General features: G+C 38.8%; 1 protein-coding gene across 4 annotated transcripts in view; it reads right to left on the bottom strand.

Moving 5' to 3' along the window:
- The window catches only part of PDSS2 (decaprenyl diphosphate synthase subunit 2), a 230023-nt gene that overhangs the window by 90904 nt on the left and 115788 nt on the right, over window positions 1–23331 (bottom strand). For all 4 annotated transcript variants that reach the window (XR_009453445.1, XM_059700799.1, XM_059700800.1 and 1 more), the window contains exon 3: window positions 7426–7624. Coding sequence is in view for 3 of the 4 variants with exons in the window: in XM_059700799.1 (XP_059556782.1) it covers window positions 7426–7624 (199 nt within the window). In the remaining variant the exon portion in view is untranslated. The remainder of the gene's footprint in view (window positions 1–7425; window positions 7625–23331) is intronic.

Genomic DNA, 23331 nt, shown 5'->3' with positions numbered 1-23331 from the left:
TAGAGCTCACTGAAGGGGAAGGAAATGCCTGGTCTTTTTATTTCAATGAGAAGCTTCAGGCTGAACTGTTACTTGCATATATAAGTTTTTGGTTTTTGTTGTTGTGTTTTTTTGTAAATCAAGTAGTGCTACTGAAATCCAGTGCCTAATGGAGCAGATGGTGGAGGTCTTAGATTCTGGAACATTTTATAGCAATGCATCTGAATGCAAAACACCAAGAGTGGATTTCACAGGCTGTGAATCTGATTTGATTTTGATGGGAGTAAAGTCTCCATTTTCTCTGAACTTGAACCACGCTGAAAGAATGATGTGTGAATGATACAAACCAGCTAAGGAAAAAGAATATATTAAATGTTATTCCCATAAAGTGAAGTGGTTAAAGCAAGTGAATACTTGTTTGTGTCACTATAGCATGACTATATTTATACTTAATACCACCATCTTAACCTTATATAATATTTTGTCAGCATAGCTTAAAGTAAGCCTTGATTTCTTTAAGGCAGGGGCCAGGCTGAAGACTAATTACTAAAATGTGAACCTACTTACTCTGTTCAGAACATCTCTTCCTCTCAGGTATGTGGGTCTAATCTGTGAGTGGCCAGTGTTTGTGGCTTGAGCTATTCAAGTGCAGTTCAAGGCACCCAGAAACTATATCAGACCTGTACTTTTTGGGACCTCCTCCTCCAAGACTCAAACTTCACCACAGCAGGTATGGATGGTAAGGAGGGAAGATGGACAATGCAGACTAGGGACAACAATTCACTCAACCTTCTGCTAACACGTAAATTTCAGTAAAGGAGAGAATATAGTGAGAACAATCAAAGTAGACTATACACATAGAAAATAGAGCAATTTGAGAGTGAATAAAAAGAAAAGGAATGCCAAAATGGTAATAAACCTCTAGAGGGAGATTTGAGATGATCTATTATTCCATTTATATGGTGATTAATTTCTTACGTTAATTGCCTTTTCATGTAAATATAAACTATGTATTGCAGTTACTGTTCTATTTTCTCCCTAAAACCCAGCAGGTCTGTCTGGTGAAAAAATATGTGCTAGCCAAAAGTGTGATGGGAAGGTAGAACAGAAAGCTACTTGTCTCCCATTATCTATTTTCTCTTTACCTTGCAGATTTTTGGCTGGACAAATGGCTACTCACAATGAAGTTTACATTTCCTAGCCTCCCACAGAACTAGGTGTGGCCATATCATTAAATTCTGGCCAATAAGATGTAAGCAGAAGGATCTCCAATATCTTTTCAGAAATGTCTTTAAAGTTGGTGACATTATATAATATAGCATTCAGACTAGGACATTTTTACAACAACAGCTTCTATTTCAAGAGTGTGGTAAATAATTAAAATTTTATACTTTTTGAAATGTATATTTATTAATTAATAATTAATTTTATTATATTGAACTGTTAACTAGTTTCGTTCAAACACTATTTGCAAAAATAAAATTTCAAAAGAAGTAAATATATTCATATACATAAAAACAAAATAAAAAAGAACTTGGTATTGATGATCTGAATATAAAAAATAGCCATTAAAATAATTATTCTTGGTACACATTCACATACTTTATTTATTTCTTAGTCATATCTTTCTCAATTATTGTGTCACTGGCATCTTTCCGAAAAAATGTATTTTACAATGTGGTATTTTAAAAGAAAACTTCCAGCAATATTCTTCATAGTTGCATTTTATGATTAATTAATTTGAAATTGATACCTTCAATTAATTCTGATTGCTAGACCACAATATTTTTAATTGAGAAAATGCTCTTCTACAGGTTCTGAGTTACCTGGTAAGCTCAGAGCTAATTTGTAAATGGTGGAGATACTCAATTCTAATTTTTTTTTCATATTGAAAAGTGTAACTATTCCAGCTCAAATATTTTCAAGCTACTATCTTTTTGCTTCTTTAATAGTACCTTTCTTTGACAAATCCTATATAATAAAAGAGAAAAATGGTAATTGGCGTACGACGATACCCTTTTCATTGGTTAATCAGGGCTATATGCAAATTAACTGCCAACTATGATTGGCAGTTAACTGCCAACTAAGATTGGCAGTTAACTGCCAACTAAGATTGGCAGTTAACTGCCAACAAGATGGCGGTTAATTTGCATATGTAGGCACAATGCAGGGAGGCGAAAGGGAAAGCAGGAAGAAGCCCCCTGCCACTGACAGTGATCGGAAACCCAGGGGGGAGCTAAGAGCTGGGGGGCAGGGCAAAGGCGGCCCCATGATCGGAGAATCAGGCGCCTTTGCCGCCCTGGCCAGTGATAGCAGGAAGTAGGGGTGGAGCCAGCGATGGGAGCTGGACACGGTCGAAGCTGGCAGTCCCGGGAGCTAGGGGTCCCTTGCCTGGGCCTAAAGCGGAGCCCACGATCGCGGGGCCGCTGCAGCTGCGGGTCCCCGCTGCCCGGGCCGGACGACTAGGCCAGAGGTGTTAGGCCTGGGCAGGGGTGGAGCCTGCAACCACGGGGAGCTGGGGGTCCCCTGCCCAGGCCTGACACCTCTGCCGGAGGCCTCAGGCCTGGTCAAGGGGCCGATCCGGTGATTGGTGATCGGAGGGTGATGAGGGTCAACTCCTCTGGCCAAGGCATCAGGCTTGGGCGGGGGGTGGAGCAAGCGATCAGAGGGAGATGGGGGTCCCCTGCCCAGGCATGATTCCTGGGCCAGAGGCCTCAGGCCTGGGCGGGGGCCAGAGCCAGTGATCCGGGGGAGATGGGGGTCCCCTGTTCAAGCCTGACACTTCTGGCGGAAGCGTCAGGCCTGGGCAAGGGGCCTATCCTGCGATTGGAGGGTGATGTGGGTCAACGCCTGAGGGCTCCCAGTATGTGAGAGGGGGCAGGCTGGGCTGAGGGACACTCCACACACACACACACACACACACACACACACACACACCCAGTGCACGAATTTCGTGCACCGGGCCCCTAGTATTTTTATAAGACAAAACCTGTCAAATAGTCTCTCATGGTTCATTTAAATGTTTTGCCAAAATTAGATGCTGCAAACTCTGAGCTGTATCAATTTAATTTCATTCCTGTGTAAGGTATAATTTATTCAAAATAGAAGCTCCACCAAAAGATTTTCCTGCAATGTAAGATACTCCAAATCACAATTATAGAACTGCATAGTTTAATCTTGTGTAGCATTTGAGTTCTTACTATTTATTTTGTTCAGTTCCTTTCTTGCTTTTGTAGGGAAAAATCCCAATGGAAGCTTTTTCATTAATTGTAATTCACTAATTTGGTGTTCCATTTCTTGAATGGAAAGAATATTTCCAGTTTATTTTGAATAAAATGTCACCAAAACCTTAACAACTCATCTGTATATATAAAAGCCAAGTGACCAGAATGATGGAACGACCGGTCACTATGTCACGCACTGCGGCAGCCAACTGGTCCGATTGGGACCCAGATTGGCCTCCCACAAGCTCCCGTGGCCCCTCTCCCTGGCTGGCCTGGCTTGCAATCAGCACCCCCCCCTCCGGATTGGGGTCGGGGCTGGCTGACCTCCTGCGTCCCCCACCCCCCGCCCTGCTGGCCTAGCCCGATTGGCCCCCACCAGGGTAGGCCAGCCAGACCCCACCCATGCACAAATTCATACACCGGGCCTCTAGTTTATAATAAAGTTCAATACTATTGTTGGATATAAAGATTTCTGAAATCTGACTGATGACCAACAAAGAGAGAAGACACATGCTGCTGTGGGGAGCATATTTTTGTACTCAACATCAGTGACATCCCACAAATCTTGTAGTCCAGAGACTCTGACTATAAGGATGTTTGCAAATTTGTTTAACAATAGCTTTTATTTCAATTTGGAGAATGCTAACATTTGTTTGGGTGCCATTATGAATTATGGGTATTCCACAATCAGTTTCAAGTACTGCTAAGGTTTCTGAATGTAGTAAGAACATTGTTTTTACCACAACACTGTGTGCACTTCAACAAAATTTGTACTTTCATAAAACTAATACGCTCATCTTCCATGTTGAAGTTTTAAACTGAATTTCCATTTTTACTCATAATGGCCTTACTTCTGATAGAATATACTTCCAAAAGCTTTACCTTGATTTCATGAATGGATGAAAAAACCCCACATATTTTTAGACCTAATTAAAATAATTTAATTACTTGAAGTACCTGATGACACTCAATTAAAACAAGAATTATTTAACTATTTGCAAAGTTCTTCTGCCAATGAAGCTTAAAAAAATGAAGCTATTGCATACCTTTACCTATGTGCATAAAAAATACCTTAGAGTTGAAAGTGAGTGAAATTAATTTAGAAGAACAGACAGTTATCAAAGTTAGGCTTCACAGAGTGGTATGCATATACATCTTCTACAGCTGCATGTATTAAGTCATCATTTTCAGAATTCTCCTTAAAGTAACCACTAATTTTGGAAGTAGATCCTGACACTTTTTCAGAAGATTTGACTCTTGTTTTCATGTGTTCAGTGATACCGCTATGGCCACCACAGTGGATAGTAAATGTCAACTTTCTGTGCAAGTTACACATTCCTTATCAACTTTTTCGAGAAACAAAAATCCAGTGGTTTTAAAAAAACCCACATACTTTTATTTTTTGAGCTTATTGCTGCCAAAGGTTTACTGCAAAAACAAAGTGTTGCCAAACAATAAAACAATTAAAGCTTTATATTATACAAGCAAGCATGCTCAATCTACTCTCTACTCACTCTATACAGCCTTGATTTCCTATACATATTTCATAGGTAGCAAACCTCTATCTTACTTTGTTTCCTATTGAGTTGTTGGACTGGTACCTGATGGCTTTGTGACTCCTGAAGACCATGCATGGGCCACAGGACATTGGATGATACACCAAGTGGCCAGTGGGACAGCAGTGTCAAATATTTCTACTGCCCGAGACAAAGGATTTAACTGTCCCTATATATTTACTATCAATAATTGCTTTGCATTCTGTCCTTGACTGGAAGTGTCTGAAAGGGTTGGAAAAGAGATGAGTTATTGTTGTTACCTTTCAGATTTAATATTATACCTTAACAGAACTATCTGTGGTACATGGGTTTCATATATTGAGAGAAGTTAGCTTGAAACGCAGGCAGACAGGGCAGGGGTGCAGTGGGAAAAAGGCAGGTGGAACATAGGCAGGGGCAGACATGGCAGTTTGAGTAAGCCTAATCACAGAAACCAATCAAGCGGAGATAATAAAATATTTCTGGACTCAAAGTGGGAGGCATGGGAAAACAAGGGAGGGCCTGTAACAAGGTGTACTAATGCAGAGAAACAGAGAAAGTTCAGCATAGGAACAGAGAAAGAACACATAGAAACAGGCAAGTTCAGGGCCATTGCTGGGCAAGAACAATGAGGGAATCCATCAGGTGGTGACACAGGCAGATACAGAGCAGGCTTGTAGCGAATACATACCCTTAGATACAAGGCCTCACTGGGCAGCCCATTATTGGGCCCCCCTCCCCATCCAGGGAGTCTGAATTTTTCACACTTTTGCTTAAATCTTCGAGGGAGACGGAGAGGGAGACGGAGAGGGAGAGGGAGAGGGAGAGGGAGAGGGAGAGGGAGAGGGAGAGGGAGAGGGAGAGGGAGAGGGAGAGGGAGAGGGAGAGGGAGAGGGAGAGGGAGCTCATTCTTTGGCGTCGTGAGACATGATCCTGGGAGAAAAACCTCTGCTCACTGTTCTGGTTATCAATACTCTTTAGCCTACACTAGACAAAAACTGAGGCAGAGGTTGGAAGTATAAGGCGGAGATCTATAAAACCCATGCTGGCTTATTCTAATGTAACTATAAGCAATCACTCTCTGTTAAAAAATAAAAAATCCAGGACAAATACTAAGTCAGATGGGATTATAGGACAGCAGACTTACACTGAGACTGACCTTAGTAAAACCAGGGTGTATACTTACATGACCTTCAAGGGAAGGAGATTTACCCTTCCTTCTCCTCCTTCCTACTAACTGGAGTGAGGACACAACGGCAACTATCTTGAGACATTAAGTAGTAAGATAAGGATGGCAGAGCCGTAAGAAGAAGCCTCGGTTCCTGACTTTGTAGAGCATGATGCCAACCCTGGACTACCTACTCGTGGATGCTTTAACATGAGAACAAATAAGCTATCTTGTTTTAGCCACTGTTATTTTATAGTCCCATCTAATCCTAACTGATATAGAAGAAATACCTGTACATTTTTCTAGAAAGCAGCTTGGTAATGTGTATCAAGAATACTAAGCTATAGCTGGTTTGGCTCAGTGGATAGAGCATTGGTCTGAGGACTGAAGAGTCCCAGGTTCGATTCTGGCCAAGGGCACATACCTCGGTTGCAGGCTCAATCCGCAGCCCTGGTCATGTAGGAGGCAACCAATCGATGTGTCTCTCACATATCTATCGAGTTTCTCTCAGTCTCTCTCCCTCCCTTCCACTCTCTCTGAAAATCTATGGAAAAATATCCTCGGGTGAGGATTAACAACAACAACAGAAAGAATACTAAAAATGTTTAAACCCTTTGAATTACTTCTACGTATTTATCTTAAAAGAAATAATCTGGAATTAGAAAAGTTGATGTGGAAAGATGTTTACTGAAGATCTATTTATGATAGTAAAATATTAGAAGCAGTTTGAATGTCCAAAAATGAGGAATCTGATAAATAAATATTACATCTACTAGTAAATAACTGAAAACATTAAAAAGTTTATGAAAAAGTTAATAAGTGAAAATGCCTACATCATAATGTGAAGCGGGGAACAAATAGGCAGGATTAAAAAAACGCTAATACATGCACATTTTCATCTATATTACTAAAAGCCCACATATATAAAAGTATGAATAAACAAAAATGACAGAGAAAATACACCAAAATATTAACTAACAATGATTATCTCTGTATAGTGAGATTATAGGTAATTTATAACTTCTTTAAATTGAAAAAAATTTTTAAATATATTTTTATTGATTTCAAAGAGGAAGGGAGAGGGAGATAGATAGAAACAGCAACAATGTGAGGGAATCATTGATCAGCTGCCTCCTGACGCCCCCTGGGGATCGAGCCAGCAACCCAGGCATGTGCCCTTGACTGGAATTGAACCTGGGACCCTTCCGTCTGTAGGCTGACACTCTATCCACTGAGCCAAACCAGCTAGGGCTGAATTGAAATTTTTAACACTATCACATAATTAACAAATAATTTTATTTGTAATCAGAAAAAAATAGAAATTAATTTCCTAGCATTTACCAGTTTTATCTGGTGTTGATACTGCCACCACCACCATCATCATCATCATCACAACTTTACTGAGTATCTACATATGGGGAGCTGGGGCGGCAGGGTGCACAGACCTCTGTGGCTTCTGCAGTCAACCAAGAGCCACCTAAAGGCCATTCAGACACAAGCAAACCCTGCCCAGTTTTACCTTGGTGTTCTGTAGCAGAGCTAGTCCATTGCAGGCATTTGCTAGAAGAAAGTCTCCACTCAAGATAGCAATTTTATTTCCAAAATGCATGTCTTTCAGTGGCCCATCAGAAGATTGCAATTCACTTAAATTTACTATTCCACGATGTACAAGGAGAGCAGTATGGATAAGTTCTGTGATCTCTGCCAAACTTCTTTGACTAAAACATAAAGGTAAGACTTGTCTGAGTGTCAAGAACACTCTTATCACTAATGCTAGACTTCAGTTTTCAACAATAAAATATTTACAGATTAGGTTTTTTTTAGATTGTTTCTTTTTAATGAAGTTTTAAATTGAGATATAAATGACATACAACATATTAGTTTCAGGTGTACAGCATAATGATTCAACATTTATATATACTGTAAAATGATCACCCCAATAAGTCTAGCTAACATCCATCACCACACATACTTACATTTTTCTTGTAATGAGAACTTTTAAAATCTACTCTCTTAGCAACTTTTAAATATATAATGCAGCATTATTAATGATAGTCACCATGCTATATAGTACATTATTTATTCCCATGACTTATTTATTTTATAACCGGGAGTTTGTACCTTTTGACCACCTACACCCACTTTACCTACCTCTTCTTTTGCTTTTGATAACCACAAATCTGTCCTCTGTATCTATGAGTTCAGGTTTTTTGTTTCATTCATTTATTTACTTAAATATATTTTTATTGATTTCAGAGAGGAAGGGAGAGGGATAGAAACATCAATGATGAGAGAGAATCATTGATTGGCTGCCTCCTGCACACCTCCTACTGGGGATTGAGACCACAACCCGGTCATGTGCCCTGAATAGGAATAGAGCTGTCACTCAACCACTGAGCAACGCCAGCCGGGCTGTTGTTTCGATTTTAGATTCCACATATAAGTGAGAACATACAGCATTTATCTTTCTCTGTATGACTTATTTAACTTAGCATTTTGAAGTTTGTTGCTTTTTTGTTTTGAAGGTTTCAAATGCACTCTATTTCTTCAATCATGCCATATTTTAATGGGTACACAGTGCTTTTACGTGACATCAATTATGAAGTGGTTTTGAAACCACAATATACCAGCTGGGTGATTACTGATCTCTTCATTCCTTTGGCGTAACTCTGCCAACAGGGGGCTGGTTCCACTGTATTCCAATCTGTATTGCTGTATATGTCCATATAGTGGCTCCACTAGCTAATACAGCATTACCCTATATACCAGTGGTTCTCAACCTGTGGGTCGCGACCCCTTTGGCAGTCGAACGACCCTTTCACAGGGGTCGCCTAAGACCATCCTGCATATCAGATATTTACATTACGATTCGTAACAGTAGCAACATTACAGTTATGAAGTAGCAACGAAAATAATTTTATGGTTGGGTCACAACATGAGGAAGTGTATTTAAAGGGCCAGAAGGTTGAGAACCACTGCTATATACCATGGAATTTCTGGTGGCTGTGTGCTTTGCTGTTGTTTGCTGAATGCTTTGAATTCAGAGCCAACTTGGTTCGTTTTTGGCTGAAGGAAACTGGAACCTATAGCTGCTGGTTTGGTGCAACTCTGAGTAAGTACCCTTGCAAAAGACTTTCATGAAGGCTCTTCCACTGATTAGTTTGGGATCTATATATAAGCAGATCTTGATACCTACCTTCTCTGTAATATTCCCTACTCTTTACCCAACTAGTTCCCAAGATCCCACGAGTCACAGGGCTCCCAGAGAAGCTGGCCAGTGGAGGGTGACCCTTCACAGTTGTTTACTTTGTTCTCTAACTTTCCCATATCTGCAATTTTAGGATTTCTAAGAATCCTTACCAGTATCGAACAGAATGCCAATATAAGTGGGAATGTAATCTGTGCCAAACATTAGGCCAAGCACTTTTATGTATTATCTTATTTAATGCTAAGTACAAAAGAAGAATAAATTAATGGTTTAGGTTTAAATCTCATTACATGCCCCCCCACCCCCCCAAATCACCAAGATGGAGATTTATAGGACTACTGAGAATTAACAAAAATATTTTTTAAAAAGGAACTAACATTTAAAATTATCCTTTAAAAAAAAACTACAAGAAAGGAATAAAAATTTATTTTATTAGTACCCTGCAAATGTTTTCTAGTTTGCAAACTCATTCACAATAAAAATCCATATTACTACATTTCACAAAAATTGAATGAGATTATGGGCAAGTATAAAACTCAAAAATGGTTAAGCACTGGATAAATCTTTCACATAGTTCAGCTTATAAAATAACCAGGCAAGCAAGAAATTGCAGTTGTTTTGAATTACCCTAAGGATGGAAATCAATTATTGTGAGCTTTTAATAAAGACATCTGTAATCATAAAACAGCATTCATTAAATAGCAATCTTTAAATGCCACATGGTCAAAAACAACAAAAACAATGGTGGTAATGAAACTGAAAAACCCATCATTTGTAGAGTATCCATCATTACAAATAACTTTCATTTATATTATCTACTTGTGATTCTAATGACAGCAGTTCTGGAGAGGTTAAATAATTGGTCGAGGACATTCTGTTTATAAAGGACAAGGCTGGAACTCAGAGTCACCATGTCATAGTGACCAATGGTAATTTAAAATATGTATTTACCTGAGAAATAGTAAATGGGGGGAGGGGGCAAAGTTACCGTTTTACCAACACTAGTATATGCCCACCACAAATATGTCCAATTTTTATTCTTAAGTTCCAAGCACTACAGAAGACAATTTTGCTAGGAGAAAGTACAGTATGAGCAAACTTGACTCTTTTGTTCATAATAACTGGGCAAAGTAATCAAATCGTTTCCAAATCATTTGATCAGAACCAAGTGAAGGGATTTAGGTTGATCAGGATTATAGATAACAGTTCTAACTCTGCCTATAACACTAGACTGTGGGGAAATTCCTTAAACTCTCAGATCCATAGTCTTACCACTGAAAAGAGGGGAACTGAAGAAACAGTCCCTTCCAGTTTGAAGATTCAGGGATTTCAGGTCTAAAATTTAATATTTAGTTATAAAATTAGAAGATTTGAGGCATTAAAAATATTACCTGGGCTGGCAGTTAATAGTTTAAAAAAAGACCAAATTATTGCTATTATTGGTCTATAGGAAATAGAAATAAAATGATTGGTTATCTTGAAATCTGTCCTGTAATTACTATCTAGTACTGTGCTCTTAACTTCTAGGATTTTGGCATCCAATAAACAACTCAGATCACATTGTGCAAGAGTCTAATTTTGTGTGCAGCAGAGAAGCAGTATGAAAGCTGGGAGTATTTTCTTCTCATTATCTTATTCCTATTTTAGCCACCAAAGCAATCTAATAAACTTGCAATGTACTAGATTTTAAAATTTATCTTATATAAAGGTCTTCATGCCATTTTATGCACGTATATTTTATCACTCTTGGGTATTTTTATGCTAACTCTTGATTGGAAAAGAGTCACAAATGAATACCACTTAGGCTAAGTAATCAGAGTAAGGAAGTAATTACCACATCACACATAACCCAGAGGATTAATTGATGTTTTCACAAGAATTTTCACCAAATTACTTTCTTTCCATTGTATGTTAAACAACTTCATCTGTATTGATCTATTTTCTTCCAACATTTCTCCAAAGTTCTTTAGCATTCTAAGCTTTAGAAAGAATGATGGCAGACACTGCTAGTTACCCACTCACTCTTTCCTTCCTCACTACTAACACACCTTTTAATATATTTGGAGTGACAATGTACTCACTTAAAAACATTCGTGTCCCCAAGATCCCCTGAGGCTAGAAGTGATCATGTAGCACAGTCTGGCCAGTGAATGTAGGTAGAAGTTCACTAGGTAAAGTTTCTGAGAAATCTACTGAGCTCCTGGTATCAGGATTCAGTTGATGTGCACCTTTGGCATTTCGGGCTTACCCCCTCCTGTCGGGATTGGGCCCAACTGCCTGGAGGCACAGCAGAGACCGAAGGATGCTAGAGAGGGCTCCCAATGAAGAATAATGAGCAAGAGGAAAGGAGAAGCCTGGGCCCTTGATGGCTTCAAGTCAGCTTCGGTGTGCCCATCTCTAGACATTTTGTTATCTGAGTTAAGTAGACATTGCATTCCTTTAAGCTACTGTTTGTTCGAGTCCTGTTACTGGCAGCCAAGTAAATTCTTGATAGTCATTAAAATACCACAAAAATGGTGAAGACGTTTTATGTTTGTATTGCTGTACTCTGGTTTTATTCAGCCAATATAATCTCTTGGAGATAGTTCCACATAGTATTTACAAATAGAGAAGTTCCACATTTTTTACAAATAGAGAATCTTCTTGTTCTATTTAACATTCATCTTTACAGAGGTTCATTGTGTGGATGTGCTGTGCAACTTTTGCTGCTATAGGGTGAATGATAAACCTATATTTGTTTACAGTATTTTTAAGAATCAGCCCATGTGTCACTTCTGTGAAGTCTTCCCTCTCTTCCCCAGATTAACTCCTTCTGTGCTTGAAAGCCTCTGAACATAGCTCATTTATTGTACTATATTGTAATTACTTCTGTAGCCATCTATCTTCCTGCCACTTCTCTCCCTTACTACACTCTAAATTATACTATCCTACTTCTTGGCTGCCTATAATATTTGTTGTGTAAAGAAGCGATTTTCAACTGATGTGCCACAGCACACTAGTGTGTCACAAGAATTTTAAAACATGCAATACCTGACTATTTAGTCAGGGGCACTGACCTCTTTTCCCTTAGACTGTCAAATAAAAAAATGACAACAGCCAACACAATAGTCATCTGATGTGAATGATGGCTACTATTGTACCTATTCTTTGGGTCAGATGGGCAAAAATATATTATTTTGGTGTGCCACAGAATTTTAGTAATTAGTTTATGTGTACCATGAGATAAAAAAGGTTGGAAATCTATAGTATAAAGGTAGAAGGGATTGTTATCATTCTTCGTTTCACAAAGAAAAGAGTGAGATAAACTAAAAAGTCAGATTTATAGAAATCAGAGATGGAAGTGACCCCAAAAGTCAATTAACCTCAATTAACTCCTTCCAGAATGAGTGATAAACTACATAGGAATCAGGTCTGCAGATGAATAGTTTTAATTATTAGAAATTGTTCCTTATATTAACTTGAAATCTCCTTAAATGTTTCATGTCTTTAAGCTGGTGTTAAACTAGTAGGAGTGTCAACTGTGTTTCAATACACAGGCAAGGAAGATTAAATACAATGGAATTGTCTTTTTTATTCTTTTTATTCAGCTTTTTTTCTTTTCTTCCTCCATTCCTCCTTGTTTTCCTTCTTTTTAGAGGTTTAACAAAATACAAAAAAGTACAGAGAATAACATAACAAAAACATAATATTCCACTTACAAGTAAATGTTTATACTTTGTCATTTTAAACAGTTTTTAAAGATGTATTCTTTAAAAAAACCCTTTATAATTTGGGTATTTTAAAACATTCCAAAGTGAAAATATAGCATAAAATACCTCTGTGGATCATAATCTTGTTTCAGCTACACCTTTCACTATCCTTCCAGATTATTTTGAAGCAAATGTCAGATATCATGCTATTTCATCAGCAAATATTTCAGATATCCAATCTTTTAAAATGCCTAACTGGTTTATGGCTTTCACTATCTAAATTAATTACTTTGAGCCAATGAATTACTGTATTCTGAACATTTTATACAAAATAATTTTGCAAGCTTAACAACTCAATCAACTGATTAATAAAAAAAATAATGTAAAACTCACAACAGCTGTCTGAGGTAAGCATTATTATCTCTACTGCACAGAAGGGAGCTGGGCTGGCCAACTAACTTGCTCAAGTTCACACAGCTAGTAAGCTATAAAGCTGGATTCAAGCCCAGAGATCTCCATTTTTAAAGCCCAGGCTCTTTGCATACCAACAGAAAACTAATAAGAATCCCAAACACAAAATGCACAAAATTCAGGGTGTCTCTGAAAGCATTAAAATGGTAGATAAGAGTCATTTAAAGAAAAGATTTTTAAATGATTTTTTAGAGAGAGAAAGGAAGGGGGAGGAAAGAGAGAGAGAGAGAGAGAGAGAGAGAGAGAGAGAGAGAGAGAGAGAGAGAGAACACCAATGTGAGAGGGAAACATCGATCAGCTGCCTCCTGCACACCCCCTTCCAGGGATCAAGCTGCAACCTGGGCAGGTGCCCTGGGAATTGAACCTAGAACACTTTGGTGCATGGGACAACACTCAACAACTGAATCACATGGGCCAGGGTGATAAGAGTTATTTTTTAAAAAAATATATTTTTATTGATTACAGAGAGGAAGGGAGAGGGAGAGAGATAGAAACATCAATGATGAGAGAGAATCATTGATCGGCTGCCTCCTGCATGCCCCACACTGGGGATCGAGCCCGCAACCCAGGCACGTGCCCTGACAGGGAATCGAACCATGATCTCCTGGCTTATAGGTTGATACTCAACCACTGAGCCACACCATCTAGGCAAGACTCATTTTTAAAAAATAATTTTATTTGAATCTTAAAAGATTTTTTAAATTGTAAAACTGATTTTTATGTTCATGTAGAAAGGATAAATTTGAAAATTACAAGGATAATTCTGGAAAATAAAAAGGACTAACATTCTAGATTTTAAAACTTATTATGAAGCTACTGCAATTTTAAAAGCTATTGTACTATCACAAGAACAAACTAATAGATTAGTGGAATAAAATCCAGAAAGAGATCTAAATATATATGGAAAATAAATTACTTATGGTAAAGGTAACATTTCAAATTGTTAAGGAAAAGACAGATTATTCTTACAAAAGATGTTGGAGCAACTGGTTATCAATTAAGGAAAATAATAATTAAATTTGACCCCTACCTTACTCCACAGAAAAAAATATTTTTTGGAATAAAGATCTAAATGTGAAAAAACAAAAGTTCAAATTTAAGTCAAAAGGTAAAAAAGAAAACAAAGCAATACAATACTAAAACCCTATTTGAAACGACAACTCTGTGGCTCATCTTGACGAATATAAAATACCATTATTTTAAAAAAAAATTTAGGAAAACACTCTTACGACCTTGGGGTGAGAAAGCCTTGCAAAATAAAATAGAAAGTCAGGAAGCTATATAAAAAGAATAAATTCAAGTAGTTACAATATGCAAAAATGTTTATATAAACTATAAAAAAGACCAAAGCAAATACAGACTTGAAAAGTATTTGAAACACATACAATAAGCAGAAGATTATATTAAAAATGTGTGGAGCTTGTCCAAATTGGACAAGAAATTGATAAGAAAAAAATAAACAGCCCAAAAGCAAAATGGGAAAGAATATGAAGAGGTAATTCTAGAAATAAATGGCCAAAACCCACATAAAATGATGCTCAACCTCACAAATAATTTGGAAAAATAGTATAATAATAATAATAAGATAATATTTTTAGTCCATTAGCTTTACAAAAATGGAAAAGATCAGAAATGAGGCAAGCAGGAAGTTGAAAAAACCATTAAGCCCATCACTTAGCTCCCTGCTGAAAACCCTCTAGTGGCTCCCCATCTCACTCAGGGTAAAAGCCAAAGTCTCTACAATGGACTCCAAGGTCAAGTGCAATCTGACCAGCTCCTCTACCCCCTTACCTCTCTGACTTCATTTGCTACTCTCTTCCCTCTCGGATCACTCTTCTCTAGCTACATTAGCTTCTGTGGTAGCTAAGGAACATGCCAAGCCTGTTCTTGCCTCAGAGCCCGTGCCCTTTCCCCTATCTGGCCTCATCTTCCCTTACATACCTGCAAGGCTTAGTCCTTGCTTCCTTCAGATCCCTTCAAAGTTCACTTGCTCAGTGAGCCCTTCTCTGACTACTCCATGTACAACTGCAACCCTCCCATCCTTGCCAGCACTCCCAGTCCCCGCTTCCTGCTTTTTCCATCCACAGTACTTATTGCCATCTGACACACTAGCTGTTTTGTGTTTTATTTTTCTCTTCACAACCCCATAGAAGAAAGCTCCACAAGGACAAAGAACGAGGGGGAGGGGAAGAAGCAGATAAGAGCAAAAGAGTTTTTAGGATATACTTCAAAAATACCAACATTAAAAAATATCAAGGCATATGAATAAGAATAAAAAGGAAAAGAATATGCTCTTAATGCCAGGTAAAAGAATCTTATATGGTGATAAACTTTAACTAATTATGTGTTAAATATTAAGTTTTTATAAGTAGGCCAGATCCAACATTCTAAGAAATTCATTCAGTTCATTACAATAATTACAGAAACATAACAATTTTCCTGTTTTGCCATTTATTCATGTTGATAACCGAAGTGAAAATGGAACTCTGAATTTGGGGTTTGCCATGATCACAGCATTCAAAACTAATCTTGTTTCATTCCTGTATTTGGAAATGAGAATTCTGATTTTAAAAACAGGTGACTGAAACCAAAAATCTCAACCATTAAAAGCAAAATGCCAAAGCTGTAGGCTGTAGTAATGGTGACCCCCAAACAGAGATGGAGTCACAGGTCCCAGGGCTGAAAAGAATGACCAGGCCTTACTTCCAGCTCTGACCATATGCACTAGGCCAGTGGTTGGCAAACTGTAGCTCTCAAGCCACATGTGGCTCTTTGGCCCCTTGAGTGTGGCTCTTCCACAAAATACCACGTGTGGGCGCGCATGTACAGTGCGATTGAAACTTCGTGGCCCATGCGCAGAAGTCGGTATTTTGTGGAAGAGCCACACTCAAGGGGCCAAAGAGCTGCATGTGGCTTGCGAGCTGCAGTTTGCCGACCACTGCACTAGGCAATCATCGAAAGTGCTGAGGGCTCTGTGTCTTTTTTTAGGAAAGCTGATCTGAAATTCTAAGTTCAAAGAGATCAGATACTTGACTCTATGTTAGAGTTTTGTCATGCTATGAAAACACAAGATCTGGAAGTGAAGGGAAAAAAAAAAAGACAAAAATTCTTAAGAAGTGATTCAGTAAAAAACTAAAAAAAAAAAAATAATAAAAAAATTTCTCCCATATTTAGTACTGTAATTTGGAACTACTGGTAGTTTTGTAGAAATAGAATTTTAAAATAACAATACAAAGACTTATCTCTCTTGATTTATTTCCAAAAATTAAAGCTCAGTATTTTTTATATTTTTAAAATAAAATTATATATTTAAGGTATATAAAATGCAGTTTTGATGAATGCATAGTGAAATGATTACTATAGTAAAGATAATTAACATATTTATCTCCTCACATAGTTACTATTGTGTTTTTTTTGTTTTTATTAAAGAAAGCTCAGTATTGATATATTCTATAATTAGTTTTCTCCATACCTGCTGACAAAGAGGTGAGCTACCTTCATGATGGTAGTCAACCTTGAGAAAGCAGAGGATGTTTGGACTCAGCAAGAAGTCACCATAGTTCTTATCAGAAATTAGCCAACCAAATAAAATTTGTAATTCATGTTCTTTTTACACATGAACATAAAGTTCTGCTTAGTGATCAACTAATATACCCATGAAACCAATAAAGCATTACCAAGCCAGGTAACTTACTGTAGTAAAAATATTTTCAGAAACATTATTTTGAATAACTAGACACAAACTTGATGATGTCAACACATAATTATCCTGCAGGTTAAGTAGGTCCTGGTTATGATGAGGGAGAGGGATAACTAACTAGTAGCGTCTGGTTTCTGGAAACAGTTTAAGCTGGCCTGTTTTCTGCCAGAGAAGCAAAGGGAAAGCCCAGCTGGCATTGTTATCTAGGTCTCTAAAATTACTTTTTGGTTTGGGTATCACAAAAGGGGTTAAAAATACTTGAGACTACCCAAAAGCCTAACAAGACATCTGGGTGCTGCGGCTGTCACTGTCAGGGCAGCCCTTGGAGGGAATGCCCGTATCAATTCGGTTTATCAGATGGACAGCTGATCAACATTAAACAGACTTGCTCTGGGCAGGCTGAGCTGAGCTTCCTGACATGAATTCCAATGAGAGCCCTCTGCACTCCACCACCGGGCTCTGCCATTTTTTACTGTTGCTGCTCCCTGGACATATGGGAATCCCTAGCAATGAGCACATAAAGCTGCCTCTAACTCAAGTGACGGCTCATTTCCCCCGCTGAAGGCAGACATTAATATCCTGAGGAGATCAGACCCTCCTCTCTGACCCCCACCTACCGAAGCAAAACGACTGTCCTATTTCTTTATTTAATAAGCTTTTAATGAAGAAGACCAAAACCCCCTCTCTGACTGCAACGCAGTTCCACATGAAAAGGTTATACAAATACATCCGATTCCGTGTCAAAGTTTCCCAAAATATCTGTCCCCCTCCCCACTGGAGAGTAGTCTGTCACTCGCCCTCCCATAGTGCTCATTCTTTCTGCTGCAGTACAGGAGTTCAGCTCTCCCCTCTGATAATTAGGAGCCATCTCCACGGAATGGCAGGTGGAGAATTAAAGAAATGGTTCCAAAGAGCGTGCTGGTGTTTCCATTTTCATTACGTACCTTTTTCTTCGAAGGTTCATCATTTAGCTATGAAAACTGCTTCAGGCACAACCAGACTGTGAGAAATGACAGCCCAGTGACAACCCAGAGAGTCCACTAGAAAATGCTTCTGAGCTACGTTAGACTATGAGAAAGCTAAAAATGTTTGGTGAATTGGAGTTGGCATACATACTTTGGTTTTAGGAGGGATAAAAGGAAGGATGCATGATGGCAAATGAAGAAGACAAGCAGATTTGTACCTGTGAATCTTGAAGGTGGCTTAAAATGAGAGCAATCTGAAACCTTCCTGAAGCTGAGTGCTGGGCCTATGCCTACTGCCAGGCTCTGTAAGTTCTGAATTGGCTTCATAAGATCTGAGTTTTCTCTCCTTGAGAAAGCAAGTAGGGGTTAGGCGAAAACTGAAGGCTGTATGTTAAATAGGGCACAGGAAGCACTGCAGGAGAGAAATGTAATTCTGCAGAGACCTCTCCAACTAATCCCAGGAGGCATCAATGCACTGAAAAGAGAACCTTGGCAGGCTTCATTTAGACCATGTTTAAGGCTGGGAAGGGAAGGGAAGCATAACAGGGAAAAGATGTCTCCTAAGGAAAAAAGTGCCAGGGCATAAGCTATACAGTGATATGTTTTATATGAGACTTGAGGCCCCTCAGCCCGGCCTGCACCCTCTTGCAGTCCAGGGGCCCTCAGGGGATGTCCGACTGGCAGGGAGTGGGCCTAAGCCGCAGTCTGGCCTCCCTCTGCGGAAGGCGACTGGACAGGCCAATCAGGGGGCGGCACTGGCTGGCCCCGCCCCCTGCTGCCACCACAGGTGGCTTCCCTCTGCAGGAGGCGACCAGGCGGGCTGATCAGGGGTCAGCATTGGCCAGCCAGTGGTCGTCCCTGTCCCGCCCTCCTTCCCCCCCTGCCATCGCCCCTCCATCGCTGCTGGTCGCTGCCGCATCTCCCCCCCCCCCCCCATCACCTTCTCCTCCCTCTGCCTGCTGATACGTGCCTTGGCTGGCCTGGCGTCACCTGTCCGCCACCCTGCCCCCCGCCAACCGGTTGTTCTGCTGTTTAGTCGATTTGCATATTACGCTTTTATTATAGAGGATTGCTTATACTGCTATCTAGTAAACCTACATAACTAGAAACATGAGAACAAATCCTAAATGTTCCTCCAAGTATTTCACCAGGTCTTTTTATGTGTAAAAGTAGAGTGGTTCCCCACCATGTTTAAATCATCTATACTAATAATCTATACTAATAAAAGGGTAATATGCTAATTAAACTGGATGTCTTCCAGACGTCATTCCGGATGTCCTTCCTGACAAAGCCGGAAGCATGGCCGGCCTGCAAACCGCCCGTGGCCCCTTGCCCAGGCCGGCCCCGCCCCCAGTGGGGACCCCCACCCTGATCGGGGGCGGAGCCTGCCTGCAAACCTACGGCCCCTTGCCCCAGCCAGTCCCCGTTAGGGCAGGCCAGCCGGCCCTCACCCGTGCACGAGGCCCCTATCCTATATAATAAAAGAGTAATATGCAAATTGACTCTAATGGCAGAATGACCGCTGGACCAGTTACTATGATGCGCAATGATCACCTCTTTGTCCCTTTCCCCAGCTGGTAGGCTCAGATTGCCTGATGGCCACCTGCAGTGGGGGCGGGGCCGGAGAGCGGGTGGGAACAGCTAACCTATTGGCCCCTTTCCACAGCTATCAGGCACCAATCACCCAATGGCAAACAGGGAACCAAGGGTGGGTGGCGGGGGGCTGGTTGCAGGCAGCTGGGGAAGATGGCCCTGATCACAGGCCAGGCCTAGGGACCATACCCATGCATGAATTTTGTGCACCGGGCCTCTAGTAGACTATAAAAGCCATGAGTAGGTACTCAATATACAGGTTAATGTACAATCAGGCGCTACATCCAGATATTACAATTTTAAAAAAATATAATCTCATTTAATCTTTATTACATTTAGTTATTAACCCTGTTTTATAGGTGATGCAATGGATTTCCACAGGGTATAATGTTAGGGAGCCTTTTCAGGAAATATTATCCAGGAGAAGGCAAGACAATAATCTGAACATTAAATGGAAGGAAGATCTAAAATCAAGCAACACTTCCAAATACCTCTGTAAACAATCAGATTCTACAAAATACATTTGTTACTATGCATGAAATTATTTCAAACTACAGACATGGTTATAAAAATTCTTAATAGCACCCCTGAAAGCTATTTTTTTTAAAAAAAGCTTTATTGAGATATAATTTACATATCATAAATTCAGCCATTTTAAGTATACACCTCAATGATTTTTAATATTTATAGAGTTGTGCAACTATCAGTGCAATCTAATTTTAGAACATCTCCCTAAAAAGTAAACCTGTTCATTTAGAGTCCCCCCTTATTGAGGCTGTCTTGATTTTCATTTTAATCTTCAAGTATTTGGAATTTTTAATAAAATTACTATAAACAGTAACAATATAAAATGGAAATGCTAACGTACTTTTACTGAAAAAAAAATTACAATCTGTGGCAAACTGTAAAATGTTCACATAATATATATGTTCTTGAAAGCCAAATATAAATGACAGATTAGGTGTCTAGAAGTAATGCTTGTTTTTAAAAAAACTGACTGTAAAGTATCTCAAAGGACAGATGCAGATCTATATATAACATTCAAGCAAATCACTCTGAAAGGCAAATATATAATTTATTTATTCACCAAAAAAAATAAACCTTGTTTCTTTATAATCACACCTTATACCCCAGGCAACTGTTAAGTTTCACATTTCTTTAGTATGTTTTTTGTTTACAACTACAGAAACAACAGAAATGTTCAAAAGGCTGCCACAGCTTTGGGAGAAAAGGAGTAATACATACATCAGAGTAATGAAAAAGTCTGTGAATCACAATTTAAATTCTATTAAAAGCTATCTTCATTCATTCTTTCAAATTGCATCACTTTATTTAATTCCAATATGGACTTAATGTGTGTTCACTGAGATGAAAATCCATGACTACTGATTTCAAGTGAAACGAGTGTGCCATCCAACTTTCTTTTTCATAGAAAAGTGGCACAGGAAGACGAAAAGGTGAGATTAAAAGTCACCTTTAAGAAAGCATCATAACTCTTAAAAGGTCTACTTAGAAAAACAAGTCATGTGAGTCAGATGAGAGCATACACTTACTGTAAAAAAATCAAAACAATATATAAGTATACAAAGCTAAGCCACTCAGGTGGTGGACATTAACCACATGTAGCTATTAAGCACTTGAACTGTTGCTCGTCTGAAACCAGATGTGCTATAAGAGTTAAACACTTAGTATAAAATTTTTTTAAATATCTCAATAATAAGTGCTTTACACTAGTGACACTGAAATTATAATACAGGGTGTCCCCCAAAAATGTATACGTGCTTTAACAGCTCAATTGATATTTCTTTATTTTCAGATTTAACCCATTGGAATAGATAATTACTTACAGTGTGTATACATTTTTTGGGGTCACCTGCATTTTAGATATATTAATTCAAATAAAATATATTAACATTAATTTCACTTGCTGGTTTCCTTTTACATTTTTAGCAAATTAAAATTATATTACTATGGGGACCCACCAGGTTTACCACCTCTCCATCCTACCTTCTTCCCTAGAAGTCTTTCTTTTACATTATAGCATATTTTCTTTCAGAATTATGTTTTTAACAAGTTTATAAAAATATAATAAATTCAATGCATTTATAAATACAGAGCAAATACTATGCATTTTTCCATAAAAATGAGTTCATACTATATATACTGCACTGTAACTTAAGTTCATACTATAAATATTACACAATATTAATTTAGTCACTTAATGTAGTTTGAAGAATTTTCTTGTCACTACATATGGGACTGCCTAATTCTTTTAAATGACGGATGCATAGTATGGATGTACCATAATGTTCTACAGACCCCATTAATAAAGATTTAGGTTACTTCCTATTTTCTATTATTATACACAATGCTGCAATGAACATATATCTATGTGCATATGTGGGAGTATTTCTGTAGAATAAACCTCTAGAAGCGAAATTACAGGGTCGAAGAACAAGTCACTTAAAACTGTGTTAGATATAGCTAAATGGGCTACTGTACTTTCAAAACAAGATAAATGATCAGGTTTGTGACCGTCTATAATTTCTCCATGAATCTGATATGATAAGAACATACGCTTCATATCAAGGATTTTTTAGTGAAAAAAAAAAAAAAAAGAATTCTAACCTATGCTCTGAAGTCAGCCTAGTCTTAGCTAATTGATGACTGTGGTGGGCACCCTCAAGGTGATTGCCCTGATAACGATTCCCTTTTCCCTGGAAATGCTGCTTCCCTAACTCCACTGAGATCGTAAGGTGGGTGGCAGCTGCTATATCTGTTCTATGTGGCCCTTGACATCCCCTACGCTGGCTGAGTGACTCAGAGCTGAGCACCTGGCCTAATCTAGGGTGCTCAGCCTCCTTTCCCAGGGAATCGGAAACTCAGGGTAATCTGGGAGTTACTAAAGGCAATGCTTCAAAGCAGCTTTTATGAACTTCAGTTATTCACTTAGTACGCTGGTCATTCCTGCACATACCATATGTACTCTTATGTAGTTAAGGTTTTTCTTTAGATATTATCTTTAAATCCTCTTTTAGGATTTTTTTCTAGAGACACTATATAGCAAAGAGTTAAGAGTATGGATTCTAGAGCCAGATTGCCTAGATTAACATTCCAGCTCTGCCACTTATTAGCTGTGTGGTCTTGAACAATTTACTCAACCACTGTTAGTGCCCAGTGTTTTCATCTGTGAAATGGAGATAAACAGCACATACATCATTGTTGTGGGGGTTCAATGACTTTATATACAGTTCATAAAATATATAGTTCATGGGGTATATATAACTCCACACAGTAAGTGCTCAATAAATGTTAACTATTACTACTTTTAAATCAATTCATCTTTCTATTTAAATGAAACTTTACATCCCAACTATCTGGTTAGGACAGGTCAGAAGTGAGTCACCCACAGAGCAGCAAGGCCTGAACCTGTGGAAACGGAGTTACCCATTACACAGGCATTCTTCAGGGGGCTGCCTGGGCTTGGTGTAGAGCAGAGTCCTGTGGGCTTCCAGATACCTCCCTTGGTGATAGGCAATCCTTTTCTGCCCTTCTAGTCTCCAGCCTCACCCCCTATCCCTGACCAGCCCTTGAAGTTCTTGTATGAATCTGTGAAAAATCAACTGATCTAGACAAATGCATTTATGGTACAGATGAGGAACCAGCAGAACCAAAATGTCTACTGAATTACTTAAGAGCCCATGGGTTGTAGATATTAGAACTGAAATCCAGGTGCCCTAACTCCCATCCAGTGCTTTTTCTTCTATAGGCAGTAAATGTGCTATAGGAGCTAAGAAAA

This window comes from Myotis daubentonii, chromosome 6 (assembly GCF_963259705.1).
Source record: "Myotis daubentonii chromosome 6, mMyoDau2.1, whole genome shotgun sequence".
Lineage (NCBI taxonomy): Eukaryota > Metazoa > Chordata > Mammalia > Chiroptera > Vespertilionidae > Myotis > Myotis daubentonii.
The sequence above is the reverse complement of the archived record's forward strand: the minus strand, read 5'-3'. Positions and strand labels throughout refer to the sequence as shown.